The sequence below is a fragment of the Equus asinus genome, chromosome 23, assembly GCF_041296235.1.
Source record: "Equus asinus isolate D_3611 breed Donkey chromosome 23, EquAss-T2T_v2, whole genome shotgun sequence".
Lineage (NCBI taxonomy): Eukaryota > Metazoa > Chordata > Mammalia > Perissodactyla > Equidae > Equus > Equus asinus.
In genome coordinates, this window is record NC_091812.1 from 31,748,748 (window position 1) to 31,768,137 (window position 19,390).

Sequence of the window (19,390 nt, forward strand, 5' to 3'; positions counted from 1 at the left end):
TTAATGTCCTAAGAATGACCTACGTCTGCAGACAATTGATTCAGGAGTCAAGCCCCATCAGAAAAAATTAGGTTTGTGCCATGGTTCGTTTAGTTTAGAGCTCAGGAGCCATGTGTGACTTACCTAACGTCAGTTGAGAGCATCTTCTCATTCGCAAAAAAGAAAACAAAGCTATTTTTGATGGCAAGAATATAAAAAGCTAAGGGATAAAATTAAGGTATGTTCTGAATGAAGGATACAAATCACCTATAAGAAAACATTACTACATTTTATTTCTATAGTTTTTTTAAAATCTGAATTTGTCCTGTGATGCTTCTCATTTTATTCTCACATCATCCCTGTGTGGAAGGAAGAAAGTGGTATTGTTACCTACTGTTATTCTAATTTGTAGAGTAGATATAACTTACCCACGGTTACAGAGGGAGTGACTCAGCTACCCCAGGAGTCTGAGCAGTCTACCCCTGGTGTTGCCCTGACTCCAAACTTAGGATCCTTCCGACATGTCAAACTATAAAAAGCGTCACAGGTTAGAATTAAATACAGCTTGTATCATGACCATCTCTGCGCCTACAGGAATAATTTGAAGAAGTATAAGCTGGTATATGCTCAGTACCATGCTAGGCATCTCAAGGATTCAGAAGATTTATGATGCATGGTCCCTTCCTCACGGTGCTTAAAATCTAGTTGGAGAGACAAAAGTAATGGGCATGAAGGAAATCTGGTGAGCAAGCAATATTTGTGAGAGTTAAAATGGTGTCTAAACTAACAGATTAACTGGCTGGCTTCTGCAAACTGAGCTTTCAGAAAGATTTGGATTGAGGGGGAGTCACCTGAGATCCAGGGCTGACTGAGAGCCTTACAGATTCAAAGACTCGAGCATTTCACTCAGCCCCAAACCAATGGGACAAAGTGAGGGAGTCAGGTATCTCTACTAGTTGTGGCAAATTTGCAAAGGTGTCACAGAATGGGAAAGGCATTTTATGTTTTCAAAGACTGTTGTTAATCTTACGTAAAGTTAGTCCTCAAAAGGTTTCAGATCAAAATCTAAAGTGATACACAAACTTAATTTAAAACAACTCATCTTCCTTCATATCTTCCTTGTACCTCTTCCAGTCATGTATTAAAACTAGAAATGGGGTCATCCACAAGCAGAAACGGAAGAGATCATGGACAGATCTTCACACAGGCCATTATGTTTCAGCCTTTCCTGAAATGTATGTGACTTGATAATGGACAAAGAATATGATGATTCAGATGACTGCTTCTACAGAGAGGAGAAATTCCACATTTTTAATGCTAGATTATATGAATAATATTGTAGTTCAACTTTTTACTTTACTTGAACTAAAAAGACACTTCAAACTCATAATTCAGCTATTTTAAACCAAAAGCCTTTTCTTTATTATAAGAAGGTCTTACTAAAATTACTGATTTGCTCACTATTGCTTCTTACACACTGGTCTTCTCTCCCCAGCTAGGCTATCAACACCATGAAGGCTAGAACAAGACCGTATCCTCATCTCCATACTGCCTGGCGCAGACACCAAGCAAATAGTAGGCACTCAGACTCTAAAACGTTGATGGTGATACTGATTTTTCTCCTCTATGGCTTCTCCACCACCCCAAACAAGACAAGATCTTTAGCTTGCTTTTATTTTTAATTTCTAGGTTTGACTGAAATCTGAAACTATGGGTACAGATTTTGTCTTCCAAAAAATTTACATATAATATTTTATCATTTACATAAAACTACAGCTCTAACTTTCATTGCCATATTATCAATGATTGCTTAACGTTAATCCAAGTTTAACTAGATTCTTGGTTCACCGCTGTGTCTTCTGCCACCAATCTTCTTATATTCTGGGGTACATCCCTAAGTACATACATGTTGTTTTTACAAACTTTCAGTCTGGATTGTCCTTCTGCCCTGACATCTGAGCCATAGCTTAGCTTATAAAGAACTCTAAGTTAAAAATACTTTCCGTACAGTACTTTGTAAACCTTGCCCTATTTTTCACAAGTAGCAGATAAGAAGCCTGATGCCTACAGGATTACAGTTGCTTATAGGTAACCTCTTTTTTCCTTCTCTCTGGAAGCTGGTAGGGACTTCTTTCTATCCCTGGAGTTCAAAAATATCACCATGATATGTCTAGAACCCTTCTATCTGAAGGCCTAAGATTTTCTTCAACTTTGGGAAATTTGGGTTTTTTTTCTTTACTCTTTATCATTTCTTCCTGACCCCCCTTGCCTTCTGGATTACTTTTAGACAGATAGTGGCTTTCCTAGCTCAATCCTCCATATCTCAAATTTCATCTCATCATTTTGATCACTTTGCCTTTTAGACTAGTTTTTAGATGAATCCATTGGCTTGATCTGCCAAATTACTAATTTAGTCTTCATTCTTGTCCATACTACTCATTCAGCCATCCTATTAATATGTTTGCTTTACATTTCTGCAGCCACAGTGTAGTTTTTAAGAAATGCCATAGGCTTAAAAAAACAAGGAACCCAGCAGTCTATCCTTGCTTCATAGATTTTGAGAGCTTCTTGAATCATTAAGTATGGTACCAATTTCACCTTTTAAAAGGCCCTTATGTATCGTATATTACCTCTGTTACCTGGGTGTGGGAGGTAGGGTATTCAGTCACCCACCTCATGGGTTTGATTTTCCTAAAAAGTTTAGTGCTTCTCAGTAGTTTGCTCATCTTTATACACGAGGGCCTAGATCTGCACTATCCAATATGGTAGCCACTATCCTTATGTGGCTATTTAAATGAGTTAAAATAAATAAAATGAAAATTCAGTTCCTTACTTGAATTGGCAACATTTCAAATTCTCAATAGGTACCTGTAGCTAGTGGCTACCATACTGGATAGCACTGATATGGAATATTTCCATCATCACAGAAAGTTCTTCTGGATAGTACTGGTATAGAATAACCTGTATCTGTTATAGAATGGGTTACTAAAGCAGAATTGAGAATCGCTATTGCTCTGGAAATAAATTTAGATATTAATTATAGATTCCTTGGCTCTGGCTAATAGGATAAAAATTAACAGCTTGATAGCTTTTGCTTTATGCACAGGAAGCATGTTGCCTCCAAGTATAAGGGTTCCTTGTTAAACTCAGAGACCAAAAATGATCAGGAATGTTGCTGTGCTTTTGTCTTTCATGGCATTCGCCCACTTTAGAGAACTGTTCTTCTGACTTTATCTTCAGGGCAAACGCCAAAGAAAGCCACTTGGTGAAAAGGATTGGTACAGATCTTGTTAATTCTGATATTGGCATTATTCTAGGGTTTTACTAGAAAATCTTGACTTCCATCTGTATCGTATTACAGATTCATAAATGGTGTAGTTGCATCAGTCTAATCCTATCTATTTTATATCTTAACTTTCCTTAATGTTCTTTTCTGCTTTTTCAGTTTTCTAATATTGTAGTTTTATTTTTTCCTCTGTCATTTCACTGAAATTTGAAGAAAACAGAAAGATAAATGTATGTTTTCAGTCAGCCATTTTGAATTAGAAGACTTAGTAAAATTTGACTGATTTTTCTTACTGGGTAGCAAAAAGAAGGCCGTAATAAAGGTGTCACTAGAGAATCCCTACAATTAGGGTTAACTATCACAGTAAACCAGGGAGTTTTTTATTTCAGTACACTAGAGAACAGTTCACGATGAAATATACAAGGGTCAAACAACTGCCCACGGGTCAATAATAAAGCGCTTAAATAAAGCAACAGCATCACATACATAAAAGTAACCATAATATTTTTTTAATATAAATAATAGATGACAACTTATCCCACACAACCATTCTAGCTTTATTAACAACTAGATCTTGCATTATGTCCTGTAAGCATTTATGTTTACAGGAAACGTGATATCACATTACTATAATGTCTTGTGATAAAGGCTAACGATGATACAGGCTAATGATGATCTAGGCTAATGATGACATAGAGAACATTCACATATACAGGTATATACCATGATGTCAAATATATTACTCAAATTGATGACTTCAGTGACATGAGTAATTTCAAAACAAACAAGTCAGCCACCTGGTGAGAGAGGGCTGAGCATTTAATAATATATAACTCTTCACAGAACAACAAAGCATTTAAAATAATCCCTAGCTTAGCTTGGTAGTTCATATCCATGATGTTGTAAATGGCTTACAACACCAAATGACCTTCAAAACCAGATCTGACTAATTAAAGTTACCATAGAATTCTACTGCTGATAGACCAGCACTGAAAATTATTATACATACATAGTTCCACCACCTATAAGAAACACTTCTTTGTTAACGACATATGTCTCTGGAAAAGCAAACACAACCAAAAAAGAAAATATGTCATACAACTTAGTTCCAAAGGACAAGGTGAATAATTATATTAATTTTAGAATGCAATCCCCTATTCCAACTAGGAATGAACTTAATAATATATCCAAGAAATGTCTATCATAAAGTTCGAAAAACATCATTCAATCTCATGAATAAGCAGATGAATTGGAAGAGAATTAATATTAAGGTTGAAATAATCAGCTTCAAAGCTATGGGAAAGTTCAAATTTACTCTTGATATTTTTAGAAGCCAGAAATGCTACAGTCAAAAAAACTACCATCGAAAAATCAAATCACACCAATTTCTTTCAGCCCAAAGAAGTATTATATGAAGTTTTATTGTATATTTAAGTAGTTAAGATGATCCATCACTACATCCACCAATACTATTTATGAAAAGAGAGGCTGGTCATCCAGGTACCTGTACTTCTCTCTCCTTTGCCCCCAAAAGCCATGACCTCAAGGCTATTCTAAAATACTTTATATTCATCAAGATAATTACATTTGAGGAGGAGAGTGGTAGTGACTATGACAGGCCAGTGACGTTCTCTTGATCTGGGTATTGGTTACATGACTGTGTTCACTTGGTGAAAGTTCACTGAACTCTATGATGATTTTTGCTCTTTTTTATATGTTTGCATGTTATACTTCAACAAAAGTTTAGTAAATGAAAATGTTCCCTATTTAAGTTTTTTTCCAATTTTTAAAATAGTTACTAGTCTGAGGTTCCTGAATGAAGGATTCATATCATACTCATCTTTTGTCAGTGCTTCATACATAAGAGGGGCTTAATAAAGACAGGTTAATTAACACAGATCAGTAATCAATTGTACAGTGTCAATAAGAACTACTTGACTTCCATTCCTTCATCCCCATCATAGCACTGCTGCTACAGATGCATAAGTACCATATCACAGAACTGCATGCTACAAGTCCATGAGTAGTTCAAAAAGGCTTGAGTCCCTGTCCTCTGAGAGATGGTATTTGTGCATGGATGTGTGAGGGAAAGAGAAAGAAGCCAAGACAAATACACACACTAAAAACTAATGTGACATGAACCATATGTGTGGTGAGGGCAATAAATGCCATAGGGAAGGAGGGAGACATTCCAGTGGAATTAACCAGGAAAGGCATAACTCAGGAAGCAGCATGTGAGCATGATGAACATCTTAGTAAGATGAAGGAATGGACTAGCATTTCCAGAATGCTTAACACTGCATGCCAGATACCATGTGAGCATTTTCATAAACCTTACTTAACCCTCACGATACAGCTAAACCCACTAAGACTCTCACAGGTTAAGAAATTTGTCTCATATCACAGTCAGTAAATAGCAGAGAATTTGACCTAAATCTTTTGACTCCAAGATCAATGTCTACCACACCATGTTGCCACTGTCTTGAACAAGAGCTTGATAACTTTAGCCAAAAATCCAAAAACTCACATCTGAAATCTGACAAAAAATGACGAGGAATTTTTTTCCTACCCAATGCATACACTTCAAAATATTTTTATTCTTTAAAGTAACCTGACCAAAGCCAAAACAAAACAGATCACATCAGCTTACAAGAATGATGGCCTAAATAGACAGTACTGGAATTTTAATTCACAGCTTGTGATCAATCCATTTGATTGGAAAAACTCTTAAGCCAATCACAGTCTTCTAACCAGAGAGCCAATTACCTGTGAGAGGCTTTCATTCTTATGCTTTTGCCACCACATAATGTAATATGTTCATTTTGGCAATAAGCATAAATACCAATTTATCATCTTGTTTGGGAAAAAAACCTTCACATACTCTTAGCCTCTTCTTGCCCTTCTGTTTATTTTTTATTTTATTTATTTTTTGCTGAGGGAGATTTTCCCCAAGCTAACATCTGTTGCCAATCTTCCTCTTTTTTCTTGCTTGAGGAAGATTTGCCCTGAGCTAACATCTATGCCAATCTTCCTCTATTTTCTTAATTTATTTTCTTTTATTTTTTTTGCTCAGGAAGATTTGCCATGAGCTAACATCTGTTGCCAATCTTCTTCTTCTTTTCTTTTTGCTTGAGGAAGAGTAGCCCTGAGCTAACATCTGTGCCAATCTTCCTCTATTTTGTATGTGGGTTGCTGCCATAGCATGGCTGACAAGTGGTGTAGGTTTGCTCCTGGGATCCGAACCCACAAACTCAGGCCGCTGAAGTGGAGCATGCACAACTTAACCACTCCGCCATGGGGCCAGCCCCTCTCTGTTTTACGAGGACTTTTATTTATTCACTCAAACATTACTGAGGAACCTTCAATGTGTCAAGAACTCTTCTCTCAAAAATGAATAAAAGAGATGTCTTGTTTTCAAAAAGATTCCCCAGTGTAACAACAATTTTACTAGATCCTTTTCATTTCATTTTTTGTTTTCAGATTACTCTCCTTCAACTTCCTAACACACACCTACAAACTCATCAGCACTCATTCTTCCTTTCTGCCTGATTCCATTCTTCTATCTCATTCCATTCAACTTTTCCTTGATCCTTCAACCTCAAGCTGTACCATCTCCTTGAGGATAATACTATACCAATTATTCCCTATTTCATCCTTTATTTCTGAATTATTATGGTATGCTCCTGTATTACCCTTGTCATAACATTTAACACACTGTTATAATATTTATTTACTTCATTCAATCACCAACTACTTATTAAATATGTCCTATGTACCAACCCACGGTCTAGATATTGAGGATATAAAGAAAATCTTTGCCTTCACGGAAAGCATATTCTGTGGTGGGCTATAAATAATGCAAACAAGTAAACAAACAATATGTCAGAAAGTAATGAGAAGGTTATGAAAATTAAATTAATTTAACAGTTCACAGTTCTGCTGATAAACTGAAACAGAGAATGTGAGAAAAGTCCAAGAGTCAAGGGTGATTCTTATATTTTTGGTTTGAAGAACTGGGTAAACAGTGGAGTTGTTTATGGCCTTGGGTAACACTGGAGAAGGAAAAGGTTTGGGAGAGAAAAATTAAGAGTTCTTTGTTTGCCATGTTAAGCTTGAGATGCCTTTTCGATATTCAAGACTAGAGGTCAAGTAGGTAGTTAAATATATAACAACTCTGCAGCTCAGGAGAAAGGTTGGCCTAGAGTTCCAGATGTGGAAAGTATCAGCATAAAGATGGCATTTAAAGCTATGGCCTAAGCTGAAGGAAGAAACTTTAGGAGAGTGTTTGAAGGGTAAATGCTGCTGAGCGACTGAGTAAGATGAGCACTGAACAATATTAACTAAGGAATTGGCGACAGAGATCAACAACCTCGACAAGAGTGGTTTTAGTAGAATGGTAGGTACAAAAACTATTTGGATAGGGATAGAAGCTGTCTGGGATATAAAGAAGTGGAGAACCATAAGCTTTTCTATAAAGAGGAAGAAAGAAATAGGGTGAAGCTAGAAAAGAACATGCGTTCTATCTAAGGGGGGCTTTTTGAGAAATTGAAATAACTCATCAGAGACGGAAAGATGGATGATGAAAGAGTCCATGGACAACTGAAGCCTTCAGCCTTTAAGTCCTTAAGCAGGCAAAAGGGAATGAGCTTCAGGGTACACGTGGAGTGACTAGTCTTAGGGAGGGACAGGCACTTCATCCACTATAACAGGAAGGCAGAGTACACGGGTACAGATGCAGGTGGTTTGGTAGATGTGATGGTGGAATAATAGAAAGCTGAAAGTAAGCAGGGTTAGGATTCTGTTAGGCAAGTACCACAGAGGGAAAGTAGGATAAGGCAGCTGAGTGATATGTAAACAGGCAGTTACACTGATGGAACACAGACTCCAAGATAGATAACAAGGGAACAAAGGACATGAATTACATACAGTGAAAATTGGAATGGTTAATGTACAGGAGCACCCAATGGAGTTAAAAAAATTATCTGAGGAATAAGGAAATCAGATCAGGTTTTTCTTAAAAGTTTATAAGTGGAGCAGTTACCAGCAACGAGAAAGTTTCAGGTTTGACCACAGGAGTAGATTTCTGAGATGGGGGGTCTAAAAGCTGAGATCAGATGTTGGACTATCCGTGTGGATGCAGCAATCACTAACTAAGTATGATGACAGGAACTCTGGAGAGGCAGTAAGCCAGGGACTAATGAGGCGGTACAACTAGGAGGCAAGGACAGATCTGGAGGGGCTAACAGTCTGAGGGCATGTGTTTCAGAAGGGCTGGGGGTTTTGATCGAGGAAGAAAAGGACTGAAACAGCAAATAGGAGAAAGGGTTCTAAATAGGGGGCTGAAGATGTGGGGAGAAAAAAAACATCATTACTTAAGGACTACAGGGAAACAGAGTTCCCAGGAATAGTCAGGTAGGGCAAGAAAGTCAAAGAAATTTTATTTTCAACACGCTGCCTCTATTTGATGATAATAAACTAGCAATTCCAGGAGGCAAGTGGAAGAGTTAGGGGAGGGGGCATTGAAAGGTTGGAAGATTGCATCAGGTTAGGATATGCACAAAGCCAAATGAGGATAAAATTTCCCAGGAATAATGGCTAACCTGGGAATCTTGGATACTAAAAGAAATAATCAAAACAAATAAACACCTTTTGTAAGCTTCATGAGAGCAGTGCAGTATCTTTCCACTAAATTCCCTTTCTGCTTACAGTTAGCAATAAAGATTCCTAATGATAATAACCTTCACGTACAGGGCCCTTGCACACATCCCATGAGTTCAGAAAAGAATGTTTATTTAATTTGTTCAATACATTTAAGTGCTATTTGGCCTGGAGTGATAAGGAAAATCTCAGAAAGGAATCTTAGGCATGTTAGCTATTCCTTTATCTCCTTCTCATTTTATTTCTTCCTTTCACAAAAGTCAATGGTGAGAAAGAGAGCAACGACAATTAAGGATGAAGTGAGCGGCAGCATGGTTGTTCTGAGGACAGGCAGGATTCTCTGTACACCTGCTGTGACCTCACAATAACACTTGTGCAGGTGTGGAAAGACTCCTCCAGCTTCAAACAACAAGTGCTGAAGCAGCCTGTAACTCCCAGCCCCCAGGTTCCCTGTCCAACCGCATCCCTCTCCACTACAGGGTTTCTCTAAGCAGAAAATGACCCATTTGGGGGAGAGTTAATATAAATTATGACTTTCCTCTCTCTCAGGTGAACTAATTTACCTGGATGAAGAATTCTGAGAATATTTTTTCTAACAGTGCAGTATTTCACTTTATGGAGAAACAAGTGTTGACAATATAATTACAAAATTTCATAATCCAACAGTGAGTTTAGTACTATTCCCTAACACAGCAGATCAAATCAGGACAAATTAATTTCAGTGGTCATTGTACGTAAAATTAATTTCAGTGGTCATTGTACATAAAATTAATTTCAGTGGTCATCACATCATTGTACATAAAATATATGATTGATGTAGGAAAAAATTATATTGCAGTAGGCCTCAACATTAAGAAACATGCAAAAGCACTGTATTAAAGGCTTCAAGTGGAAGGTCCTTGGGAATGTAGGTATATGGAATATCCCTAAGCACAGCTGAAATTATTTTTGTGTGAAAGGAAGGAAAGAAAATAAAAGGTAACTAATAATAGGGAAGACAATACTTCAAAATGTTGAAAATACCACAAAGGAAGAGTAAAGAGCTTCACTAGCACTATGACTTTTATTAGGTATAACATTCTTATATATATCATAATGCCCAGCACACCACAGACTGTCCACCTTGGCAACTGAAAAAGCATGTTGAACTAAATAACAAGTCAAGTGCAGGGGAGAATATATTTAACATAAATTCATTTAATAGATAGCATTGGTAACTATATCAAAGAACATTTCCCAAATTGAAAAAAGGTCAAAGGGTGTCCCAAGTGATCGCTAGAGTGCCAGAGATGGCCACCTAGAAACTACAGAGCATTCTATATCTGCTCAACTGCAGATTTGTTCAATGGCTACCCACCTATTTAACCCTTAATTGTTGACGCCCATCGACTGAGAAATAACATTTATCCCATGAATGGCCCTTCATCTCTCACACGGAATTACTCACATCAGGGATTATCTGAACCAATCGGAGACTGTTCTCTAAAGTGTAATAACTCTGGGCTGGGGGAGATAGGACCAAGATCCCGTATCATTTGATTCCAAGCTATCTGGACAAAATGAGCCTTACCAATAGTAGGGCATCCTTTTCTAAAACAAGACTTCATTCCTCTTACAGTATAAGGCATCATGGACAACTAGATTATTATCACTCTATCCTGGAGTGAAACTAGGAAAAATAAGATCTAGGCTCAGTAATTTTATGCACAAAATCCAGTTTGTAATGATCATCTGTATTCTCCTCACAGAGAAACAAATCAACTCAAGTGTCATGACAGAAGTTTGTATGTGAAGGCTTACGAAAAGGAAGAATATTAAAAGACAATTATTAGAATTATTTTGACTTGTGATTAGCTAAGATATTCAATATGCTAAAATGTCAACTTGTTTGCTTTCTTTCTGTACAACTTAATAGTTTTCTGTTTTAAAAGGATTGATAGATGCAGTGTTTCTAAAACTTTCACAAACAAAAACAGAACTTCAAGACATCTGGGCAATTAATCAGTTGTTTTCCTGTAATATCCATTTTTAATTGAGGTAAAATTTACATTGATGTCATGCACAGATCTTAAATGCACAATTCAATGAGTTTCAATAAATGTATTCTCTTGTGATCACGTTTGCATCACTCCAGAAAGTTTTTATGAGCCGCTTCTAGTCAACCCAGCCATCACCCAATGGAACCACTGCTTTGATCTCTACAGTTGGAAGAAGCACCTGGTTTCTTTCCCTCCACGCAATGTTTCTGAGATTCATCCACATCGTTTGCATGTATCAGTAATTCAGGTTTTTTAAATAGCAGATTTGTATCCCATTGTATGACTGACACAATCTGCTTATCTATTCCTGTGTTGATGGATATTTGGGTTTTGGGGGGGATTTTCTCCCAGTTTTTGGCTATTGCAAATAAAGGTGCTTGTAAACACAGAATCCTGCTCTGCTATATAAAAGTAATTATACCACCTTAAACTTAAGACAGCTTCCTGCCTAACCAGTGCTGAGGGACCTGACTATATCAGCATCTGCTGTCACATAAGTGAGCGAGAGGAGCCCCACAGAACCCTGGTTGATTAGATGGGACCCATCCCAACTGGTCCACATCTGTGATATGTGACACTCCAGTGGGTCACATCTTGTGAGGAGAGACTCTTTTCCTGAAACATTTCAAACAGGTAGTGTCTACGGGCAATGGCAATAAAGCTCATCTCTGTTCTGACCTAATCTGGTGTCACACTGCTTCTATTACACACAAAAATACAGTATTAAACAACAACAAGAACACACATACACAAAAAACGGCTTTTGATTCACTTGTCCTTTAAGGTCTTCTAGCACAGACTTCATCTAAAATAGTTACATGCTAGTTATGTCACTTTGGGTACATCATTCACCTCTAAGTCCTAATTTTCCAACATACAGAATGGTATAATTACAGCATCTATCTTAGGGTTATTTTGAAGATCAAGTTAGATAATGTGTATCAAGTATGCATAGTGGCTAACACACTTAAGTACACAAGTATTAGCTACTATTAACAAAACTATATTTCAAAACTATTTAGAGAGAACAGCCTCAGATTTTCATTTTCCTTTGCCATTCCATGGTAAAGACCAGAGTTTCCGAAAATCACTATGTTTCCCCCTCCCCCTAAATTAGTTCAAGTTCAACAGTTATTATATAAACCAAAAGTTTCCATAGTCGAGCAAGTCTTGGTTAAATAACTTTTTTACACTGCAAAACATCTCGGTGCTTTATGCTAACGTACACTATGACCTCCTGAAAGTGAGATCTAGTATTTAGTATTTCCAAAGTAATTTGACCATGAAATTGACTCCTGCCCCATCGAGAAGATCATGTGATCCTGGAGCTCTAACACTTTGGGAAATTTCAGCAAAAACAATGCTGACTGCACATATAAAATAAATAGCACTCTTAAGAAGATGATGTATGCTCTTCCCATTTCGTTTTCTCAAATGCCATCCTTCAGATCTCAGGGAAGCCTTCTTTAGCCCTCCAAACTTAATCAAGACTTCCTGTTAGGTACTCTCAGAGCTCCCTTAGAACTTCCCTTCATAGTTCTTACTGTCGTTTGTATTAACATACTTGAAAGATTATGTGATTAACGCCTGTCACCTTGCCCACCAAACTGTAAGCTTCAATTGAAGCATGGCTGTGTATTATGCTCAACACTATACCCAGGCATCTAGCACAGCGTTTGGTACCAGATACAGATGTGGAACAAATATGTAAATACAAGAATTTCAATGCAGCTCTGTCATAGTGAAAAACTGAAAACAACTCAAATATTTATTAAGAGGAAAGTAAATAAGTTACTCCACATTTATATTATAGATATTATACAGCCATTAAAAAGAATGAGCTTAATCTCTATGTTCTGACATACCCATCTTACTGAATGAGAAAGAAAAAAAGGTATTTTATTACATATGTATTATATTGTGCATAGATGTCTAAAAACATACCATTAAATTGTTAAGAGTGATTACACCTGAAGAGGAACAGGACTGGGTACTTTCACTTTTATACTTCATACATTTCTTTATTGTTTCAATATTCTTCAACAGTATGCGTTTCTTTTCCATGTAATTTTTTTAGGTTTTGAGCAACTGCAAGACCATAGAAATTATCATATGCTTTATGCAGATCATATTTGTATCACTATTTCTTAAAAATATTTTTTTAATGATCCTCATAGCAATCTTGAGGGAAAGTAAGACAAGAGATAGCATTAACCCTGTGTTGTAGATTAAAAGCTATAGGTAAATTGCCTAACATCACAAAGCAAAATAAACGACAGAACTGCGGCTAAAATGTGGCTCTTTTTTCTTAGTCCAGTGTTCTTTTCACTACACATCACTGCCTTTCCAGTAAGAGACACAAGGCTGTCTTGACACAATCAACACTTTAGCACCAAATGATTAGAAGAGATTGAAACCTATTCCCACCTCCACCCAGCTGTGCAAATCATGGGAGGGCACTGCAGGCCTATGGCCATAGAGGCCTCTTCAATAACACCAGGGAAGGGGAGCTTACAAGATCCTAGTGCATGTTCTTCACTATTAAACAACTCCCTTATAGAGAGCTGAAACCTAACTCTGTTACTTTGACCCATTGGTCCAAGTTTGGCCATTTGGAATGCCACCAAACAAGCTTCCCTCCCCTTCCAGAATATATTCAAGTATATGAAGACAGCTATCACCTGTGTCCTTTTGGGAATGGATGCTTTCTCTAGATAAATTTCCCAATGAAACATGTCATTATTCAACTTCTAATTTCAGTGAAGTCCTGACACATTGCTTGGCAGAGGAGGAAAAGGGGAGCTATCATGTAAGATTCCCACAAAATAATGAGGTACAAGCAGTTAACTGTTACCACCATTCTTTAAGGAGAGTTACAGAGAACCACGCACTTCCTACCACTCCTCTTTGTTAGATGTCACTGAATCAAACAGTTTTCTGGTGTAAAGCATAGGAATGAAGACAGGGTCAGATGCTTCTGACAAAATCTTGGCTTTAGACAACTGCACATAGCTGGTCCAGGAATCTGCTATGAACATAGCCAATTATTAGTTCTCCATTAGACAGATGAACAATCAACCTAAAGATCTCTTCTCAATAAAATATTTCTTGCTGTTTTTGTCTAAACCTCCAAAAACAAAGTACCTGGTGGTTCTACCAATGGACAAATGAGACTTCTTCACCATTTAAAAAAGGCAAAGGAATTAATGATAAAATGATAAACAAAATGAAACTTAGTGACTGAACTAGAGATCCAAGAAAAGTTTTAAGACCATAATGACACGGTTGTTAGATAACACCAAGAATATGCACAATGAAAAGTACAAGTATGAGACGTCTAGGAAGAAGTGTTAGTATAAGAAGTACAAGTTCAAGAATTCTGGTACTTACAAGTGCAAGAAGTGCAGTAAGCTACACCGTAGCTAAATACTTATTAAAGCTGCTTTTTATCATCCAATGAAAAGCAATCAGAATCAAATGCTTGTGCAAAAACTAAGAGTAAGAATACAGGACAAGACAGACATCTATTTAGAATAGCACAGCTTTTTATTCTGGTTTACCTATTGATAAGAGGCATAAACTTGAGAAAGCATTCCCAAATGTTGCCCCAGGTCTTCTTTCTGAATCTGAGTAAGGGAAAGAGAGGTCTTCTGAGGACCCAAATGAAAACATCCCTCCTTATTCTTCTTTACTGAACCATCTTTCCCTTCCTCAGACTTTATCATAATTTGCAATTATATCTCTTTGTGCTTGCTTGTTGTCCAAGGACCCAGAAAACTATAAATTCCTTGAAAGCAGAATCAACTCTTTTTAACCCTGTATACACATGAGCATAGGGCCTTGCACACGGAAGGTGCTCATTACACATCTGTAGAGTTAGTGAAGACCGAAAAAGGAAAAGTAGACCACTGGTTACCACAAACAGTTTACTTTGCATTCTTAATCAATGTTGAGAAATTAATCACTTTTTGGACACATGATCCAGACCATTTATATACATCATTTAGTTTAGCCTCACAACACAACAATCCTGGTAGGTTTCTCACTTGAGACCAAAGTAAGGCTCAGAGAAATTAAATATTAAATAACTCAAGCCACACACCTAGTAAATTTGAACTCCAATTTATGTGAATTATCATGTTTATCTGATGTGCTGGTGGCCCCCAAAACGCCCTTGTCTTCAATTATCTCCTCTACATACAGCTTTGGAGGGAGGGAGAGATGCCTGAAGCAAATTCGTAGTTGCACACAACCCAAGACCTCTTTCTATCTCAACAGTCTTAATTTTCTTCCAGTTTACAGAAATCCTGCTAAAGAGGTAAACGACTTATAAACAGAAAAACAAGCATTTTTACTTTAAACAAATAATTTGATCCTCAGAACATCTTATGAGAGAAACAGGTACTCTCCACTATGTTGTGGCTAAGAACGCTTAATCCTTCACATTCTCCCTACAAAGCTATGGGCTTAGGGTTTTCCAAAAAGGAATAGGGGCTGCATAAACTTAGGGCAAAATTTCAAAGTGACATTCGTTCCATAAACCTCGTTTTCCTACTGCCAGTATGTGACCCAGATGGGAGTTCAACGACTCAGTTTCCCTATTTGCATTTCCGGTTTGATGAGGGTCCCGTTCACTCTCTGCGCAATGAGTTAAGCGGTAGCGGCCAAAAATATTTACGAGGAGACAACACATTGAGGTCAAAGAAAGGGTGTGGGAATATCATTTTAGAAAAGGTTGCACTGCGGCCAAAACTAACTCTAGGCTGCGGTCCACACTCTCCCTCGCCAACTCCTCTCACTTCCTCTTTCCCCTCCACTGAACTCTTCCTTCCTGGAGTCAGATTTAGTGCAACAGGCAGGTTCCTACCTTGGTCTGAACACTCTTATCAAACTTGTCATTTTTGAAGCTAAACGTATTCTGGTGCCTCTGAGGCCTGGAACGAGTCACGTTCCCTTTCTGGGAGCTCATCGCCGGAACCACAATCAGTTCGCGCTGGACAAAGGAAGATGCAGGGGAGACCAAAACGCCAGCAACTACCCCACGAAGTTGACGCTTCTGTCACTGACCCGGAAGGAACTCATCTAGCCTTTCCGTCCCCGCCCCCTCAGCCCACGTGACTCCGCGCGGAGGTGAAAGGACACCGTCCTGCCTCTCAGTTCCATCAAGGTTCTTCCACGCGGCCCAGCCTCGACCCCTCCCCCTCCGCACAGCCTCCCTCTCAAACCCGGCGTGTAAATCCCGCTTTCTCCGAAGCGAGAATTCCCCCATTGGTCCGAACGTGGCAGTCCATCAAGGCGGAGGGGCGGGGAGCTTTTGCTTCTATTGGCTCTTCTTTTCCGCAATCCCCGCCTCCTGCCGACTCAGCTCAGCCTCTCCTGGCGCCCGACTCCTCTGCGCGGCTTGTGATTGGTGGAGGTTGGACTAAGCGGGGCTGCGACCCGCCCCCGGCCCGCTCGCAGGCTGGAGCCCGGGTCAGGTTTGGCACCTTCCTCCAGTCAGTGACCAACTCCTGGCTTGGAGGGCTCTGTTCGCCCCCTCGATTCCCTTCCCCTCCCTCCCGCCTCGAGAGCGAGCGGCGCGGCGGGCAGGCTGAGGAGGAGCAGCGCAGGGAGGATTAAAGAGGAGAAAGACCTGGCTGGCTCTCGGTGGTGTCTGCGGTGCCAGAAAGGGAGGTGGCGGCGGCGGCGACCACGGCCTCGCAGGACGTGAGGCCCGAGAGCAGCCGACGGCGGCGGCGGCGGTGGCCGCTCGAGCGCCTCGCGCCGGGGCCGTTAGTCAGCAGAACGCGAGCCCGTGTGGAAGAGCAGCGCCGGCGCCAGGCGAGACTCGGGAGCGCGAGCCGGCCCCCTCGGGCGCCGCGGTGCTTGTTCGTGCCGGCGCTGGGGGCTGCAGCCCTCGGCCCCGCTCCTCGGCCGGGCCCGCCCGCAGCTCGGGAGAGGGCGGCGGCGGCGCGGATCGCGGCGTGCGGAGGACGGCGCGGCGGCCGAGGCTCTCGCCCGGCCCTCTCTGCCTGCCGCCCCAGCCGGGGCCGCTCAGGTGCAGGTGCGCGGGCCGCGGGGGCCGGGGCGCTGCGGCTGCGGCCGGGCGCGGGGAGGGGGCGCTGGGCCCGAGCCGCAGCGCGGGAGGGAGCGACGAGCCCGGGCCGCGCGGGGGAGGGGAGCGGGAGGCGGCTTTGTTGTTGGCGACCGGGATCCCTCTCGGCGCCGGGGAAACGCGGGCAAGCCGCTCCCGGGCGGGTCAGTGCTCGGGGGAGGATTCTCCGGTGGCTCCAGGCAGGGGAGAGGTGGTAGGGTCCCTGCAGTCGGAAAGGCTGCGGGAGTCAGGGGGCGGGGGAGGAACGGACGGACGGACAGACAGACTGGGAAAGGTCTTGGGTCTTCCTTGCAGAGAAGGATCTCCTGGCGCTTCTCTCTCCGTGGCCGGAGAGATGGGGTCAGTGTCCCCTTCCCCTGCCTGGCTCGCTGTGAGGTTCGCGATGGCTGCAGGCTCTCTCCGGAATGTCCTCGTGTGTGCCAGCCTCGATCTGAGAACGAACCTGCCCGGTTCGTTGATCTGTGTATTCCGCTCGGGTCCTCGGGCTTCTTCTGAGATGGTTGAACTTTAATCTTACCTGTTTTCGAACTCTAGAGTAGGCTCATCAGGACTTGTTTTTGAATTGGCAAATTAGAGGTTTTGTTTGGATTTTTTTTTTAACCCTGAAACCCAAGTTGTGTCAAGTTAGATTGTACTGTCGTGGAGGGCTTTTGTAAAGCAGGAGTTTAACCCCGGCTTCTTGTTTAAAGAAAATTTTCAGAGCTTTGATCCATGGTGAGATTGCTGCCAGTGCCAGTATTTTTTTAACGATGCTTTGATGTAAATCAGTGAGGTGAATTTGGTAAGCAAAAGGATGAATAACGGAATACAGAGAGGGTGACCTTTAAATTTTGGCTGTTTATGAAAAGGTATCCCTGTTTAATATTTTCTCTCATATATAATACTTAATCCGCAACCTGATTCATTGATTTTTTTTTTTTTTTAAGGCTCCAGTTAGTATAAAGAATTTTGGAGATTTCGTGTCAGCATTTGAAACTGCCTAATGAGTCTGAATAAAAAGTCAGGTACATGTTGTAATAACGTTCGTCTATTTATGTTAACAGGGAGACTTAGAATAAAATGAACTTTTCTCCATAAAGAGTTTGTTTCTTCATATGTTCATAGCATAAACTCATTTGGGTGACATATCTGATATATGATAGCCAGTATTTTGATAATTATCATAATTGCCAGTGTTCTAATTTGGGACTGCCCACCTCTTTGCTTGTTGGTAAATTTTTGTATTGGGAGTAGGGGTGATGGCTTACTTAACGAAGAACAGTGGAGATAGCCATGTTTCAACTTAGGAAAGAAACATAATCCCTGTTGTGCGATAGTTGCTATATTATTTGAGGTCCAGGAGGAAATGAAGAGCACCCTCACCCACATTTTGACCTCTCTTTTCTCCTACTCTAATATTAATAAGGTTAATTGGCAAGGATGGGATTAGATATTTAGCAGGCTAGGCAGTTTTAATTTTGTCCCTTGCTGTGCAGTAGTGTAGTTGATAAGTGGCTTGTTTCCTTGAGTATCTTTGCCCATTTTGAAATGTGTACAAAATGACATATGATAAAGAATTTTGTGTTTTCTGTGACAAAACAAGATTACCATAAAGCATCATGGCAAAGTAATGTTTTTGGTAGCTTAATAAACACAGAACTAGGCAATTAGTGTCTGTTCCAACTTCTGTCACTGAATTGGTCTAAAACTCCAGGCAAGCTACCCCACATCTGAGTCAGTTTCTCCATCTGTAATATAGGGCTAATAAAACATGCCACATGCTCTTTTTATAGACAGGGCAGTGAGAACCAACAGTTACTCTGGTTATGTGACATTGATTGTTTTAGTTAAATAGAATACTTTTTAATGCAATTCTCTTACTTTGTTTTGGTATTATAAATTTCAACTCCTTGGTGATCAGTTAGCTTAAAGAAACATGGTAGGGAGAATGCCCGTCTATATGCCATCATTTAGGAATTGAGAAACTCAGAATTTTTTCCATGTTAAGATTGGTGTTGTATCTTTACGTTCAGCGATGACAAGAAAATTAAGAGTGATAAGTTCCCTTGGTTGGTTTACTTACTGGTAGCTTTTACTTCCAATATATCCAGGGTTTTGCTCTTAGTTCTCAAAAATTACTCCTACCTTTCCCACCTTGTTAAAAATTTCTCACGTACATTGCCCTATATACCTCTCAAACCCAGCCTTGTGAGTTTGAGAGGAAAAGTGATGTTTTATGGCATTTTCACAGATGAAATAAATCCCAGAGAAGTTTAATTATTCAAATTGCCTGAAGCTACACAATTTGTAAGAAGCAAATTTGAACCTTTGGACTTGAACCTTTGGAGCAGTGTT

The 19,390-nt window shown here is 40.0% G+C and overlaps 2 protein-coding genes across 5 annotated transcripts in view; one reads left to right on the top strand and one right to left on the bottom strand.

Annotated features, from left to right (window-relative positions):
- The window catches only part of C23H9orf85 (chromosome 23 C9orf85 homolog), a 53,636-nt gene extending 37,472 nt beyond the window's left edge, over positions 1-16,164 (bottom strand). The window contains exon 1 of the mRNA XM_014848826.3: positions 15,830-16,164. Coding sequence (XP_014704312.1) covers positions 15,830-15,931 — 102 coding nt within the window. The 5' untranslated portion in view covers positions 15,932-16,164. The remainder of the gene's footprint in view (positions 1-15,829) is intronic.
- Positions 16,165-16,355: 191 nt separating this feature from the next.
- The window catches only part of ABHD17B (abhydrolase domain containing 17B, depalmitoylase), a 44,448-nt gene continuing 41,413 nt past the window's right edge, over positions 16,356-19,390 (top strand). Inside the window, exons 1-2 of one of the 4 annotated variants that reach the window (XM_044756473.2) lie at positions 16,865-17,005; positions 17,983-18,060. The gene's annotated coding sequence lies outside the window, so the exon portion shown is untranslated. Of the gene's footprint in view, positions 17,006-17,982; positions 18,061-19,390 lie in introns of all 4 variants that reach the window. The other 3 variants (XM_044756476.2, XM_044756474.2, XM_044756477.2) reach the window with 3 other exon arrangements.